This window comes from Cucumis melo, chromosome 1 (assembly GCF_025177605.1).
Source record: "Cucumis melo cultivar AY chromosome 1, USDA_Cmelo_AY_1.0, whole genome shotgun sequence".
Taxonomy (NCBI): domain Eukaryota; kingdom Viridiplantae; phylum Streptophyta; class Magnoliopsida; order Cucurbitales; family Cucurbitaceae; genus Cucumis; species Cucumis melo.
In genome coordinates this window covers 37934730-37951828 of record NC_066857.1, presented here as the reverse complement: position 1 = coordinate 37951828, position 17099 = coordinate 37934730, and the positions used below count along the sequence as shown (strand labels likewise).

Genomic DNA, 17099 nt, shown 5'->3' with positions numbered 1-17099 from the left:
AACTTGCCGATTTTTCCCAATATTAATACCTCACAATGCCGATTAGTCCCAATTCATCTTCTGACCTGAGCACCACTCATAAAATTCTATAACTTGCTTGAGCTTGGTTTGCATGTGACTGTCATACTTACAAAATAATAGGGTGTTGTCTGAAGACTGGAGAATGGGAACGTGAATTTTTTCTTTATCAACTGTGAATCCTTCATATAATTCATTCTGATGAAGTCTGTCCACCAGTGCGCCCAAAACTTCATTCACAAGTAGGAAAATAAATGGGGATAGAGGATCTCCTTGTTGAATTCCCCTAGTAGCCAAAACTCTCCCTCTCCACCTTCCATTAATAAAAATGGAGTACCTAGGGTTCTTTACACAACCCAATATCCATTTAATCCATTTATGCTCAAACTGTTTATTTCGCATGATTTTTTCTAAGAAATCCCAATCAACATGATCAAATGCTTTTTCAAAGCCGAGCTTTATGATCCATCCCTTCTTCTTTTTAGCACTATACTCCTCTACCACCTAATTGACAATTAGGATTGGATCCAAGATTTGCCTTCCTTCTATAAGTGCACTCTGAGTCTGAGCAATAATGGATGGCGTTACTTTTTTCAGTCTCTCTGCTAGAACCTTGGCAATGACTTTGTAAGACAAAGTAGTTAAGTTGATGAGTCTGAAATCCTTCATGGCAACTGCTTATTCCTTCTTTTGAATTAAACAAAAATTTCTCTTGGACGCACGCATTCAGTCTCCCATTCTTATAGAACTCTTCAAAAAGAGATAGGAAGTTTGGCTTCATAAGATCCCAAAATTTCAATAGGAACTCAGCTGTATAACCGTTTAGACCTGAGGCTTTCCTTTTACCAAGCCTCTTGATCGCTGTCTTGATTTCCCCCTCTGAAAACTGTGCTGTAAGTGCAGAATTCTTCCTTGGGGAACGCAATACCTTTCAAAATTCAAAGGAAGGTGTCTTGAACCCAGACTTTTGGCATAAAGATTTCCATAGAAATTCAGAATTAAACCTTCAATCTCTCTAAATGATTTAGTTGCCACGCCTTGTTCAGTAACCAATTCAGTGATCAAATTCTTCCTTTTCCTTGCCGCCAAAAATCTATGAAAATAAACTTGTATTTTCATCCCCCACTTTTGTCTAGCGGAGAGTTTCAAGGCTTTCCAAAACTATTTCAGTCCACTTCCCTCTGATGTGAGAAGCTGGAGGTTTTATTTTTTCTTCTGGGGTCCATCTTCATTTGTTTTTGTAACAATTAGTTGCTACATAAAGAATATCACTTAAAGATAGAATCTTCAGTTGCCGATCTTTGGTTGCAAAGGGTGGGCAGGTTTTGTCATTTATTCAAAGCTCCGAATTATTAAAGAAGCTTTGAAGTCATGGTTTTCTGGGTATGAGAAAGAAAGGGAGAAAAAAGGAGAAATATATCCTCGTTGTGCTTGATTCTTTTTGCTGGAACAGTTGAAGCTGGAAATTGGAGGCCTCAGACTTTAAGGAAGCTTTTTACCAAGTTGTCAAAGTTGGAGGATGTATTTTTCTAGTTTTGTTTGCCCCACTCCAAGTTCTTGGCAGCTCTATCGATTTGGATTCATCTAGTTCTAATGTGCCGTGGTTCTTCGATTAATCTAGTCTATTTGCTCCCCTCTTATGGATTTGATTTTATGGATTGGGGGTTATACTTATCAGCTTTGCCTAAGTTGAAACTTGTGTTCTCTCCCTTGCTTTCCCAGAGTTTCAGCTTCAGTGGTGTTTGGAGTTTCGTTCAAAGAGCCAAATTGTTCCATTATGAGTTGTATTTGGCTGTACTTGCTTTAATTTTCTGGACAAGTCCACCATTGGACTATATCTTGGTTGCATTTACTTTATCTCGCTTATTATGTCTCATTGTACTTCGAGCATTAACCTCTTTTCATTTCATCAATGAAAAGCTTTGTTTCCGTTTCAAGGAAAATAACAATAATGATACATTTTAAAAATAAAAAATAAACCTCTGATGTGTTTTACAGATATGGTTCATCATTTTCCCTCCCAAAAGGAGAGAGAACTATACTGCCAATAATCAATCGTATGCAAGATGAGAAAAGTCAAGAAACCAAGAAAGGAAATGATGAACAAGATGCATTGAACCTACATGTGTAAAATGGATTGGGAAATAGCAACCCAGGAATTCAAAAAGATCGCTAGAACTACTTGCAAGTGTTCCACTTGGATCTGGGAATAGTTTTGCCACAAGCTCAACGATGCGAAAAGTAAGCAGTAAGCAGTGTGGATCTTTTTCACCATCAATGGCTTCACAGATTCCATACACAAGATCATCACCCTGGATAACAGTGAAATTCATTGATATACTTCAAAAAAGAAAAATCAAGCAAGTTAAGAATTAAAATAGTCGAGAGCAAAAGTTATACACAGCAATGAAACATGAAAAGCGTCATGTAGACATAAAGATGTGATGTAACCTAAAAACTAAAAAGGGTTGAGCAAATGGTTGAGGGAACATTTTTGAATCGCTTGTGGTTTTCATGACTTCATTTTTTTCTTTTTTGATAGTGTGGTTTTCATGACTTCTAAAAGAAGACAGATTAAAAGGCTTGGCGAAAGCAAGAAAACTACAGTACCAGTGAAACAACTGCATCAGGATAATGTTCCAAAAGACACGCCAGAAGTTCAAAACTCAGCTGTCAAAAAAAATAAAACAAAGTGAAACAGAAGAAAAGAGTATCAGAAAAGTTACTAAAATTTAAAAGGATTTGTCAGCGAGTATCTGCATAAGTTCCCTACATGTTAAGTTTGTTAACTCACCTTTCGATCATGCTGTCCCAGGGACTGTACTTGAAGATTTTGAAAATAAGACTGTGCAACTGACTTTGCATCATTTTGAGAAATTGTCCCAACATTCGTTTTCCTCCTCATTAGTGCCAAGCAGCCAACAAGGGCACCTCGTAAAGCTTTCCAATCTGCCTGATAGCAAGTATCAAGTCATCTATCACACTGAATAGAGAAACTTGCATGGTTGTGTATTAAAAAGAATCTTCAATCTACAGTATGAACTATTTGGTGGGACTTGGGAGTGTTTTTAATTTTGACAAAAATGTAAATGTTTTCAAATCATAAAAATCAGTTCCTTCCTCAAAGGCTTATGCTCAGGTCAACTTTGAAGCACTTTTCTTCCAATCCTACTAAAATATGAGCACTTTTCTGAAAAGCAATGTATCAAAAGAAACTTTAGAGAGTTGGAGAGATCGAATAATGTTTAGTCTCTAGTTGGATTCCATGTTCCCTTCTAGGCTTTTGTAATGGATTTTTTTTTCAAAAAACAAATTATCGTTCATATAACGAAAAAGAATAAATGTTCAAGGGATACAAATTCCCAAATGAAATTGTTTTATTTTATAAAATAATTATCATCCAAGTCTTACTTTACTTGACTGGAGCATTTTTTTTTTTTTTTTTACTCCTTTATGCAAGCTACATTTTTGTATATCCTTGTACTCTTTCATTTCTTCACCATTAGTTTGGTAGTTTATCAAAAACCAAAAACAAAAGGGAGAAACCAATATAATGAAGTTACAAAGAAAACTTCTCAAAATTGGATATAAGAGAATCTAAACTATACATATAAAGAGGTTGAGACATAGCTAAGAAACGAATGAGATCAATAAGAATGTCAGGAGATCTTTCTTGTTCTTGAAAAGTCCTAGCGTTTCTTTCCTATTATTAGCTCAGAAAAAAACTTGTTGCCCTCTTCAAAAGAAAATTACAACTATGTAAAAGAATCTACAGAAAAAAAAGAAAAAAAAATGAAACCTATGCTAGGCCGATCTTGGAACATGGGGTATGCATGTTTAAAAGAAAATCATTACAACCTAATAGAAAGTACAACAGGTACGAAGAGTAAAACATCGATGTTTATTTAATCTTCCAGTTTGAAGTTGGAAACAACCTTGAATTATGTTCAACACAAGAAAGCAGTTACAAAGAGGAGAAAAGGCAATAGCATATAGAACAAAGACAAATGATCAAAATTGAGAAAGACCAATAGACAACACACATTGCCCCTCTGTTCGGATAGGTGATTAATACCAAGAAAAAGAAATTAAAAGTGCAGACTCACCAGTCTCTCTGTGAAGAAGGCAATTAGGCTGTGAATTGTTGCACTATCCAGAGGCTTTGATGTTAGACATGCAAGTAGCTCCCCAAGAAGAAGTATACCTGAAAAGAATAGCAAGCTTGTTGTTTCTTTTTCAACAATACAGAAGAATAATTTGAAAATGCAAGGAAACAGGTCAAAATTTCAACTATCTACAGCATGCATAAACCACGAAAGGCGGTGTGAGCATAACATATATCTCGATGGACTAAGGCTACCAGCAAGGCACAATAACATGGTTAAATAACATCCCTAGAACAAAAAGAAGGTAGGGATGTGTTCTTTAATAGACAACTCGGTGCTAAGCACCAATGACAACATTCAGGACTTGTTTGTTCATTGTCATCAAGGAAAATTGGAGACAGTTTTTTGAGCCATTAACAACAATAAGGAATTACCTCCGAAAGTAACTTGTGTTTTGGCCTCTTTGCAATAAATTTTAGGAAAGCTAGGTCCATCTAGATAATAGCTATGTTGCCTAATTACGGAAGCTAGGTCCATCAAGATAATAACTATACTGCAATAAATTTTTGATTGCTATACTGTCTTTTTCTTTTTAAAATGGAAACAAACCTTCATGAAACGAGACTAATGCTCAAAGTGCAAAATTTAGATACAATGAACAAAAACCAAAAAACAAAAAACAGGGATCAGTAAATGCACCTCGGCATCTCAACTAGGTAAACATCAACAAGCAATAATTTTGAAAATAACGTGTCTTTTAGCAAGTCTTTGCAATAAATTTTAGGAAAGCTAGGTCCATCTAGATAATAGCTATACTGCCTATTTTACCAAAGCTGTGGAAAGAAAGAAACAGGAGGATTTCTGATGGACCAAAAATTTGGAGTGGGTGAGGTTAGTAATTCCAATAGGTTATGCACCACACAAAAAAATTCCTTTGTTTTAGCCAACTAGAGTCTTTCAGCCTAGAGGGAGAGTCATAGCTACAAAGTACAGACCACAGACAGATTCATGGCTAACCATCAAACCACTGACAATGTTCAAAAGTTGAAGCGAGCAAGTAAGATATTGTTAGACCCCTTATTAGGCAAGTGTATAGTAGAAGGAAGAAATAGATCTTTGTTAATAAAAGAGCACGTGGGATTTAAATAGGTCGGTGGGCGGGAAAATAGGATAGGAGACAGTTGTCTTTTGGGCGGGAAAATTGTATAAAGACAGTTGTCTTTTGGCTGGAACATTTCAGTGAAGTTTTTAGAGAGAAGTTAGAACATGTTTCTGCTTTCTTCTGGGAGAGAGAAGAACAGAAATTACATTGTAACTAAGGATTGAGACATTATCAATCCTATTGATTTTTTTGAATTTGAATCAATAAAGAGAGAAATTACTTTTGAGAATTGGAGTCCCAACATTTTGGTATCAGAGCTGAGATCCGAAAAACAGGGAATCATGGTACAAACTCGGATTGAAGAACGGTTGGAATGTATCGACCAAGAAATTGCCGGAATGAAGAAGGAACTGAGCAAGGTGCCGGCGATTGAGGTGAGTTTGAACGAAATTGCGAAGAGCATCGATTTGATGCGACTTCAGTCGGAAAAACAGCAGCAGCTACTATTCACGATCATTGAGACGAGTTCGAGGGAGAGATCGACGATGAGTGGACAAGTAACAGAATCTGCCGCGAAGGAGTCTGAGAAGGCGAAAGGGAAGGAAAGTAACGCGTCTTCCAGTAAGGCGACTGATTCAGACCGTAATTTCGGAGTCAATAGAAATGAACGAAGGAACGACGGCAACGACGACTTTCATGACCGAAACAAGTTCAAGAAGATCGAGATGCCGGTCTTTACAGGGGAGGATCCTGATTCTTGGCTATTTCGAGCAGAGAGGTATTTTCAAATCCATAAACTAACTGAGTCTGAAAAAATGTTAGTGTCTACGGTTAGTTTCGATGGCCCGACATTAAATTGGTATAGATCTCAAGAGGAGAGAGATAAATTCACCAGCTGGTCGAATATGAAAGAGAGACTGTTGGTACGTTTTCGGTCTAATAAGGATGGAACAATTTGCAGGCAATTCTTGAGAATTAAACAAGAGAGTACAGTAGAAGAGTACATAAATTTGTTTGATAAAATGGTAGCGCCATTGTATGATTTGCCTGAGCGAGTAATTGAAGACACTTTTATGAATGGTTTATTACCGTGGGTGAGGTCTGAAGTAGTTTTCTGTCGTCCGAAAGGTTTGGCAAAGATGATGGAAGTAGCACAGATGGTAGAAAACAGAGAGATAGTAAGAATTGAAGCCAAATTGAGTGGATATTCAGGGGGGAAGTTGACGGGGCAGATTGGTGGAAATGGAAAAACTGCTTCTGGGGGTGTAGCAGGGGAGAGTAAGAGTAATACTTCATTTCCCATACACACCATTACATTGAGAAGTTCTGGTCCAAATGAAAACCGAAGGGAAGGGACATATAAAAGATTACCCGATGCTGAGTTGCAGGCCAGAAAATAGAAGGGATTGTGTTTCCGATGTAATGAGAAGTATTCTGCAGACCATAAATGTAGAATGAAAGAACAACGTGAGTTGAGGATGTTCGTTGTGACGGAAGGAATAGAAGAATATGAAATTGTTGAAGAAGAAAAAGAATTGGGCCGCATAGAAGTCAATGAGGATATTACAACTGTGGTCGAATTATCAATCAACTCGGTAGTGGGACTAAATGATCCTGGAACTATGAAAGTGAGAGGCAAATTGTTTGGAGAGGAAGTGATAATTTTGATCGATTGTGGAGCGACACACAACTTTGTGTCGGAAAAACTAGTGAAGAAACTAACCTTACCCATCAAAGAAACCTCACATTATGGAGTGATCTTAGGATCTGGGGCTACTGTACAGGGTAAGGGAATTTGTGAAAAATTGGAAGTGCAGTTGAATAGTTGGAAGATAGTAGAGGATTTTTTGCCCTTAGAACTTGGAGGTGTTGATGTAATTTTGGGAATGCAATGGCTATACTCTTTGGGAGTGACTACAGTAGATTGGAAAAATCTGTCATTGTCTTTTATGGTTGATAGGAAGGAGGTGAATATCAAAGGAGATCCTAGTCTAACGAAGGCAAGGATCAGTCTTAAAAATATGATGAAAAACTGGGAAGATAAAGATACTGGATTTTTGATTGAATGTCGATCATTGCAAGTGAAAGCTGTAGAGAGTGATGATTGTTGTTTGTTAAATACAGAAGTTATGAGCAATGGACCGATCAGTTCAGTTATCAAACAGTTCCAAGATGTTTTTGAGTGCCGGAAAAATTACCACCTCGAAGAGAGAGAACATCATATACATATGAAGGAGGGAACCAATCCTATTAATGTGCGTCCATACCGATATGGTTTTCATCAAAAAGAAGAAATAGAGAAGTTAGTAAAAGAAATGTTGAATTCAGGAGTAATAAGGCCGAGCACCAGTCCATATTCTAGCCCTGTATTATTGGTCAAAAAAAAGGATGGAAGCTGGCATTTTTGTGTTGATTATAGAGCAGTCAATAACGCCACGATTCCGGATAAATTTCCTATTCTGGTAGTAGAAGAGTTATTTGATGAACTTTATGGAGCAACTTTGTTTTCCAAGATTGATTTGAAGTTCGGATACCATCAAATCAGAATGGCCGATGAGGATGTAGAGAAAACGGCCTTTCGAACACACGAAGGTCATTATGAATTTTTAGTAATGCCCTTCGGGCTGACCAATGCACCGGCTACTTTTCAAGCCTTGATGAATAATATTTTCAAGCCATTCCTAAGGAAGTTTGTATTGGTTTTTTTTGACGATATATTGGTTTATAGTAAAAATGAGGAAAATCATGTAATACACATGGAAAAGTGTTGGCAATTCTTCAGCAACATGAACTATATGCTAATCAGAAGAAGTGTCATTTTGCACAGGAAAGAATAGAGTATTTGGGTCATGTGATCTCTGGGGAAGGTGTGGCAGTGGATCCGGAGAAGATTAGAGCTATATCCGACTGGCCACAACCTACGAATGTAAAAGAAACCAGAGGATTCCTGGGGTTAACCGAATATTATCGATGTTTTGTGCACAATTATAGGACTATTGCTGCCCCATTAACTCAGTTGTTAAAGAAAGGAGGGTTTAGTTGGACTAAGGAAGCAACCTCAGCTTTTGACCGGCTGAAATCTGCAATGATGTCCTTACCGGTATTAGCTCTACCAAATTTTACTAAGCAATTTGAGATAGAAACTGATGCATCTGGTTATGGTATTGAAGCTGTTTTAGTACAAGACAGAAGACCAATAGCATATTATAGCCATACATTAGCAATGAGGGATAGAGCCCGACCAGTGTATGAAAGGGAACTTATGGCTGTTGTATTGGCGGTTCAAAGATGGCGACCTTACTTGTTGATAGGAAAATTTAGAGTGAAAACAGATCAGAAGGCACTGAAATTTTTGTTAGATCAGAGGATTATACAGCCTCAGTATCAAAAATGGATAGCTAAACTTCTGGGTTATTCATTTGAAGTAGTCTACAAGCCGGGAGTTGAAAACAAAGCAGCTGATGCTTTGTCCAGAAAACCAAATGAGGTGCAACTGTTTGGGTTGTCTGTCCCAATCACTGTCGATCTGGATGTAATCAAAAAAGAGATGTTTCATGATCCAAAGTATGAGAAGATTATAAGGCAGATTAAGCAGAATGAGGAATCGACTGAGAACAACTACTCCTTGCAAAATGGCTTGCTGATGTACAAGAACCGACTGGTAATTCTAAAGCAATCTTCCTTGATACCAGTAATTTTAGATACTTTCCATAATTCTGCAGTTGGAGGTCACTCTGGATTTTTTAGAACCTATAAACGAGTAGCAGCTGAATTGTATTGGGATGGGATGAAGGCTGATATTAAAAAACACTGTGAAGAGTGTTTAACATGCCAAAGAAGTAAGTCATTGGCTTTGTCACCGGCTGGCTTATTAGTACCGTTGGAGATTCCTCAATATGGAGTGATATTTCAATGGATTTTGTGGAAGGCCTTCAAAAATCAAGTGGATTTGAAGTGATTTTGGTTGTGGTAGACAGATTGAGTAAATATGGACATTTTTTACCCCTAAAACATCTGTATACTGCTAAGTTGGTGGCTGAGTTGTTTGTGAAAGAGGTAGTAAGATTGCACGGATTTCCTTTGTCCATTGTGTCGGATAGAGACAAGATATTTCTTAGTCATTTTTGGACGGAATTGTTTCGTCTATCAGGCACCAAACTGAATAAAAGTACAGCCTATCACCCTTAATCGGATGGCCAAACTGAGGTTGTCAACAGAGGAGTGGAAACTTACTTGAGGTGATTTTGTAATGAGAAACCTAAGGAATGGGCTAAGTGGTTGCCTTGGACGGAATATTGGTATAATACCACTTTCCAACGTTCTATTGGCATGACTCCATTTCAAGTTGTTTATGGTCGACAGCCTCCTACTATTTTGTCTTATGGAAGCTCACCTTCTAAGAATTCAACTATTGAAGAAATGTTGCAGGAAAGAGATATTGTACTGATTTCTTTGCGTGAGCATTTGCGCTTAGCTCAGGAACAGATGAAAGTGTATGCGGATCGTAAAAAGAGAGCTGTAGAATTTTTTGTGGGAGAATATGTGTTTCTGCGTATTCGTCCCTATCGATAGATTACAGTGCGTAGTAGACGAAATGAAAAGCTTGCTCCTCGTTTCTTTGGGCCATATAGAATTGTAGAGAGGATAGGGCCAGTCGCTTATCGCCTATATTTACCAGAAAGTTCCAAAATTCATCCTGTATTTCATGTGTCACAGCTGAGAAAAGTGGTGGGACAGCATGAGGATTCTCAACCAACTATTCAGTTTGTTGATGAGAATTATGTGTGGAAGTCTGATCCGGAAGAAGCTATTGAATATCGCAAGATCATGGCTGGACCAGTGGGAAGTTTTGGTGTGCTGGAGAGGTTTGCCTAAGCATGAAGCTTCTTGGGAATCTTATGATGAAATGCAGTTAAAGTACCCAACTTTTCACCTTGAGGACAAGGTGAATTTAAAAGGGAGAAGTAATGTTAGACCCCTTATTAGGCAAGTGTATAGTAGAAGGAAGAAATAGATCTTTGTTAATAAAAGAGCACGTGGGATTTAAATAGGTCGGTGGGCGGGAAAATAGGATAGGAGACCGTTGTCTTTTGGCTGGAACATTTCAGTGAAGTTTTTAGAGAGAAGTTAGAACATGTTTCTGCTTTCTTCTGGGAGAGAGAAGAACAGAAATTACATTGTAACTAAGGATTGAGACATTATCAATCCTATTGATTTTTTTGAATTTGAATCAATAAAGAGAGAAATTACTTTTGAGAATTGGAGTCCCAACAGATATAAAGAAAGTTTAGATAATAATAATTTGTAGTGGAAATGATAATTCCCATAAAACAAAATCAGAAGTTTATGTAACAGTACCTCTGCCTCGAATAATGTTATCAGTAATTGTCAAATACATCCCCATTTCTCTAACCTAAATCATATAAATAAAAATTTAAGGCAGTATAACAGCATAGAGTTAAAGGAATCATGAACAGAGGGGAAGGAAAGTAGAAGTTAGGCAGAAAATACCAGTGTTTCTATTGTTAGTACATTGTTCTTCACAAGGGAGGTGATTGTTTCCAAGCTTGTAGCCTGTAGTATCAGATATATTCTCATTAGTCCATTGTTTTTCATCGTGTTCCTAATCAGTCCATTGTTACAAAGATGAAACATTATAGCATAAAGAAACACAGATGAGTAATATATGGGCTTCCTAAAAAAATAAGGTGAGCAATTTCCACATGGACTTTGTCCAAAAAGTAATAATAATTTTTTAAAATGAAAAAAAATAGAAGCATCAATTCAGACTGAATAAACAATGTTGGGTGTCTATCACTGATCTAAAGGGCTTGCATCAAACAACACCTAAGGTAAGGTTTTCATCTTCTTTATTCACTTTCCATCCAAACTGCAGTAAAAAGATCCTCAAGCGTAGATGAAGCAAGATAAGCTGATAGAGACCATCCTACAAGAATAGAGACCAGAGAGTCTGAAGACCACATTGTCCTATCTTCTACAAAGTGCCACTTTAGACTGAAGCAATACCAAGAGGCTTAACAGTTAACCATTTCTCGAGCACCACCAAGAGACCGTATGCTACACAAGAGCCCAAAAAGAATCAAAAGAGCTAAACTTATCATCGAACACCCTACTATTTCTTTCACTAGAGATGCCACAAGAGAGCACGTGTTGCACAACTCCACAAAATTTTCCTTTTCCACAAAAGCTGCCCCCATACAAACTCTCCATCATCCATTCATCGACCTGCAAAGGGAGACACCAATCCAACCCAAAGGTTGCAAAATCCTATTCCACCTTTTGGTCGCAAATTCACGGTGGGCACACGGAAGGGTAAAGACTCCAATTAGGAAACCTCCTTTGGAGCTTTTCCTGGGCGTTGAGACTTCTATAGGCAAGGGACCAAGGAATTTTCGGTTTCCAAATAAGATTGACCACAGGAAGATTAACTTTAGTAGCCCTCTTGGTCAACTTTAGGAAAGTAGACTTGGTGGAAAACTGGCCTGAAGCTTCCAACTTCGACCGTAAGCTGTCTCTTGCTCTATTCACCACCCAACCAGTCAGCAGCTGAGCGAGAGCAATATAATTGCCAATTTCTCTATCAAACACTCTCCTTCTCAACCCCAGATCCCAAGCTTGATTAGAATCAACCCAATAATGTGCCACCAAAGCATTCTTTTTTGAGGAAATAATGTAGATGTCGTGGTACAAGGATGCAAGAGGCTGGGCTGCACACCACCTATCCTACCAAAACTTTATGCGACTCCCATCACCCACTACAAAATCAAAAAAGGTAAAAGAAATGCTCTTTTTGAATATATTGTAATAGTTACTTAAAAACCTCCAAAATAAGTGTTAAAAAAATTCTAATTTCGTGATACAGTTTTTGCTCTGTATATTCTGCTAAAATGCTTTACTGGTGTTCATTCATTTTTCAACCATTGTATCTATCGTTTGTTGCATGTTGCCCGATGGCCATTCTAAGTTGCTGAGTTTTATCCATCGCAAAACTATCCAAGCTGGCTGTTGATTATGAGTTGCATCTTGGTACCAAAACTCGCAACCAACCTCATGGGTTCAAAATCAAATCAAGCTACGGAAAACCAAAAAGACGAATGCAAGTCCTTGTAAATTAAAAATTCGAGGAGACACACATTTTTATGCATAAGAAACAGGAAAATATGGGAGTAGTTATTCACATTCAAATGAAACCAGACCAATGACCATCATCATCATCATCAAACCTACCTAACCTAACTCTTACAGAAAATACCGTAGTTGGTTGGGAACTTGGAACTAACTTCCTAATCTGAGCTATGTACTTGAAATTCGTCATCTTTGTGAAAAAGTAACTTCCCAAACCTCACACTGTTGCACTGTTATCTCAAAAACAGTAACATACACACTGCAAGTGCCCAGCTTTCTACTTCCGTTTCTAATAAATATAATGGGGAGAAGGAGTTGAGGTATAACTGATAACAGTTAGTGCAAAAAAGACTAATTTTAAGTGGTAGTACAATCCGCTTTGATAATCAGCTAGTTTGGCATGTAATATTGAGGAATTGAGAGTTGAAAAGCGAAATGGGAATGGAGCAATAACCTGTTGAGAGGGCGTACGAGATACATCGACGAAGGACTCGACGTACTGTGTAAGCTTACAGAGGTCCGCCATTTTTTGGGTTTAAGGCGCGCAACCTTGGTGGGGGGAACTGGAAGCTTGGGTTTCTGACTTTACGAAATTACAATCAATTTTTATGTACGCTAATCGCTACTCGTTCCGCTTCTTTTTCTTTTTTTATCTTTAATTATTGGTATTATGTTTTTGTTGAACCATACGGCAACACCCATCAAATTATGTCGGACCTAAGCTTTTTTTTTTTATTATTATTATCAGTAACAAGTGACATTGCCTACGACAATTGCATCTTTACCATTCAAAACTTTCTAAGACGCTGGTATTTTAGTCTGTTTTAGACTCCAAAACAAAACCTAATAGCTCCATAAATTTGAGCCTAAAAGAGGAAAGTGTTCGGACCAAGAGGTGAAGTTGTGAAGAGGTAATTAATAAATTAAAAAACTTCGACTCATTGGCCAAACACTCTATAAAATAAACGTAGTAAAGTGAAAGTAAGTATTTTTCACATTATCATTAAAATTAATTTAGAAAAAATAAAATTACTAAAACAATCCACGAAAGTTAACGTGAAACCCCAAAAGTGAGAATTTAGTTAATATAAAAATCAATTAGTTAATGTTCAATAGTTGCAAACGAGGATTTGATTTCAAGCGATACTCAAAACCATGCACATTCCAAAGCAAGTAACTGAAGAAGAAGAAGAACTTGTCAATGACAAATTCTTTCATCTCCCACCACACCAAAAAAAAAATAAAAAAAAAATAAAAATCAACAAAACAAAGCGATAAATCATGGGGGATGAATGAAGGAGAAAAATATAGTGACTATTGGTGAAGTTTCCTTCTCTACCTGTGGCTTTATGGGAACAGATCAAACATAAATTGTGCACATTTCAGACATGGCGTTGTGCACCTTCCACCATCTCATATGGCAACATTTTGTAGAAAATAAGTTTTACATTGTGATTGCGATTACGTTATTCTAAGCAAATTAAATAGTTTAGGGAGTGTTTCTTATTGGAGAGTAAAGGGTAAAGTGCTTTTTGAATTGGTTGGAGTGGAGGAAGAGTGCAGTCTAATAAGGCATTGAGGTATTTATTATTAATGATAAGACTTAAACAGTATTCCATTTCCTACTATATTTGATACAGTATTGGGGCCGCAAAATGCGTTGTCCTCGAGCTCTTCGAATCTAGACCAAAGCTCGTACAGGTGGAACACCGCAGCCTCCCTCCACCGCACAACCTCATCAGCTGCCGCGTCAGCGTCAAGCGCCACCGTAAACACAAAACTCAAAATCCAACTGCCGGCGAACTGTTCCCCCTAGTATATCAGAAACTACCATGGCCGTAGAGAATTTAATGGAAATTCAAATTCCCCATCAGAAACACTACCGTGGAAGTTATTTCCCATTAGTTTTATCGCCGTCTTCGGCTTCTTTCAGTATTTCGTCCTTTGCTCAAGCCATCAAGGCCCAGAAACCAACAATTGATTCCTTGATTCTCAACTCCGGAGCCATACTCTTTAGAGGTTTTCCGGTAGAAGCGGCATCCGACTTCAACGACGTCGTTGAGGCCTTTGGTTACGAGGAGTTTCCTTACGTCGGAGGTGCAGCTCCTCGAAGTAAGGTCGTTGGTCGGGTTTTCACGGCCAACGAGTCCCCGCCAGACCAAAAGATCCCTTTTCATCACGAATTGGCCCAGGTACTCATTGTACTCTGTCTCACCTTTTTGAGCCTTTTGATTTTAGGAAATTCTACATGGTCTTTTTGATTCATATCTATAAATGGGAATTGATTACCAATTAGCACAGTTTAGCTTAGTTTAGTTTGTAGCTCAGAATTAACTATTTAAATAATCTCTGAAATGGCTTGGGTTCGGTGGAAATAGAATCTACTTTACCACTTTGTTGGTTAATTCGGGTCTTTGTAGTTTCATAGATACTGGGAAAATCATGGGTTGGATGGTGTGTTTTGGTGGTGAAGTCTAAAATTGAAAGAAAGGAGTGGGGTTTTTGTATGTTTCAGGTGTCTGAATTCCCTGCCAAGCTGTTTTTCTATTGTGAAGTAGAGCCTAGAAGTGGTGGAGAAACACCCATTGTTCTCAGTCATGTTGTTTATGAGAGAGTGAAAGAGAAATATCCAGAATTTGTTGAGAGGTTGGAGGAACAGGGCCTAATTTACACTCGCGTGTTGGGAGAAGACGATGATCCATCATCTCCAATCGGCCGTGGTTGGAAATCTACATTCTTGACTCACGATAAGAGCATTGCTGAAGAAAGGTTCATAATCAAATTCAACCCCTCAACAAAGAAAAAAAATCCCATTTGCATCCCGATCTCTCCACCACACAGGAATAGTATTAAAAATTATTTTCTTAAAAATCGTAACTTTTAATCTTGTTTTTTATGGCGGAGAGATGGAGAGCATGTAAATAGATGCACCCAACCATCGTCTATTTGATTTTTTTTTTTGTTATACTTACATTTTTTTCTTTGCTATCTATAACAATTACCCATTATGAAAAGTATCTTTACACGTTATCCTTTTGTTTAAAAAACTTCCTTATCCTTTCAAAAGTTCAAAAGTAAGTTCAAAATTACTTTTGAAGTAGAAATCTTTTAGAATTTTATACATTAAAAATTCTTTTAAAAGAGCTAGGAAAAAAATTTAAGTTAATATCGATCTTTGAAAGAATAAGAGTAGTTTTTAGACAAAGGACAAAATCCAGAGCAGTTTTTATAATTTAACCCAAAAAATTGATGCTGAAAGTAGCTTATTTATATTATTATATTGGCTTTTTCACTATTCCAGCAACATTTAGATTTGCTAGGTGAATGCGCTTGAACGTGGACTAAGAAAATTACTTCAAAGTGAGGAAAGGGGAAATCCACACACTGATGCTTTATTTGATTTGAAATCATGTTAGAATGCATAAAAGTTGCATATTTTCTAAGCAAGAAATTGAGTTACTTGAAAAGATGAGGATTTATTTCCACGACAATCAAATGTGTTTCACTGCACGATAATGGAGACCTATGAACACTTGGTCTTACTAGAATCTACATCTTATTGTCTATAACATTTTTGCACCTAACCTGTATCTTGTGTACTCTATCACAAATTACTTCAAAAATGCTTTGTTTGCAGTTTGTACAAGAACTTAGACTTGACAAGTCGGTTTAACAAATCTAAACATTCAACAGGGCAGCTAAGTTGGGAATGAAGTTGGAGTGGTTAAAAGATGGAGTGAAAACAGTAATGGGTCCAATCCCAGCCATCAAGTATGATAAAGTACGACAGCGCAAGATTTGGTTTAATAGCATGGTTGCAGCTTACACCGGTTGGGAAGATGCAAGGAACGATCCCGTAAAGGCAGTAACCTTTGGGGACGGTACTCCATTGCCAGCTGATATCGTCTATGGCTGCTTGAGAATTCTGGAAGAGGAGTCTGTTGCCATTCCCTGGCAGAAGGGTGATATTCTGCTGATCGACAATTGGGCTGTCCTTCACTCTCGAAGGCCATTCCTCCCTCCTCGTCGTATACTTGCTTCACTTTGCAGGTAAATGCATCACAAAGTCGTGAAACTTCGGGAAAATCATGTAGGACCAAGATTGTGGCAATTCTGAATCAGATGGTTGATTTATTAACATCAAGTAAAATAAAATAATTTTCCTTCAGCTGTGTGTGTATTGAAGGTTCCCATGCTCTCTCTTTCTCTCCAAATCAATTCTATCTCATGTAATTTAACGAAAGTACTCAATAAAACTGTGTAGTGTTAACCGTCAATAATGTAATTGCCTTTGGCTTTCTTCAGTAAGTTGTCTGATTTTTTTAATGTGAGGGGATTTATCTCCAACATTCGTGGACAGGTTGGTTAAAACGGTGAAACATGAATTATAATTTCATTCTTTACGACACTTTGTTTTTGTTCTTAATACTTGCTTAAAGTAGTTAAAAAAGATGAAGCTAGGCTCTAATATCTGTTGAACCAAAACTGTCTCCAATTATTCTTCTTGGCCCTTTGCAACCATTTGGCCATGGTGGTTTGGTTGGTTCTATCCCTTTTTAGACTTTAGAATGTATGGAAAAAGATAAATTCAGTCAAAATAATGTGACCAAAGTCAAACAAATCAATACAACATAACACATCTAATTCAACCACCCCCACCACTACACCCATGACTTTCGCCACTTTACCACTACCATCACAACATTTACTCATATGATGTTCTCTTT

The 17099-nt window shown here is 37.5% G+C and overlaps 2 protein-coding genes across 4 annotated transcripts in view; one reads left to right on the top strand and one right to left on the bottom strand.

Annotated features, from left to right (window-relative positions):
* The window catches only part of LOC103500778 (MMS19 nucleotide excision repair protein homolog), a 31170-nt gene extending 18134 nt beyond the window's left edge, over nt 1-13036 (bottom strand). Inside the window, exons 1-7 of one of the 3 annotated variants that reach the window (XM_051079002.1) lie at nt 12827-13036; nt 10738-10800; nt 10585-10639; nt 4125-4222; nt 2813-2971; nt 2629-2688; nt 2142-2330 (exon numbers count right to left, since the gene is read on the bottom strand). In XM_051079002.1, coding sequence (XP_050934959.1) covers nt 2142-2330; nt 2629-2688; nt 2813-2971; nt 4125-4222; nt 10585-10639; nt 10738-10800; nt 12827-12898 — 696 coding nt within the window. In that variant the 5' untranslated portion in view covers nt 12899-13036. Of the gene's footprint in view, nt 1-2141; nt 2331-2628; nt 2689-2812; nt 2972-4124; nt 4223-10584; nt 10640-10737; nt 10801-12826 lie in introns of those variants that run through there. The other 2 variants (XM_008464195.3, XM_051079000.1) reach the window with 2 other exon arrangements.
* Nucleotides 13037-13739: 703 nt separating this feature from the next.
* Nucleotides 13740-16676, top strand: LOC103500776 (clavaminate synthase-like protein At3g21360). The gene is made up of 3 exons (XM_008464192.3): nt 13740-14564; nt 14888-15141; nt 16066-16676. The coding sequence occupies exons 1-3, from the start codon at nt 14205-14207 to the stop codon at nt 16424-16426; spliced, it is 975 nt and encodes a 324-aa protein (XP_008462414.1). The 5' UTR covers nt 13740-14204; the 3' UTR covers nt 16427-16676.
* Nucleotides 16677-17099: the final 423 nt, after the last annotated feature.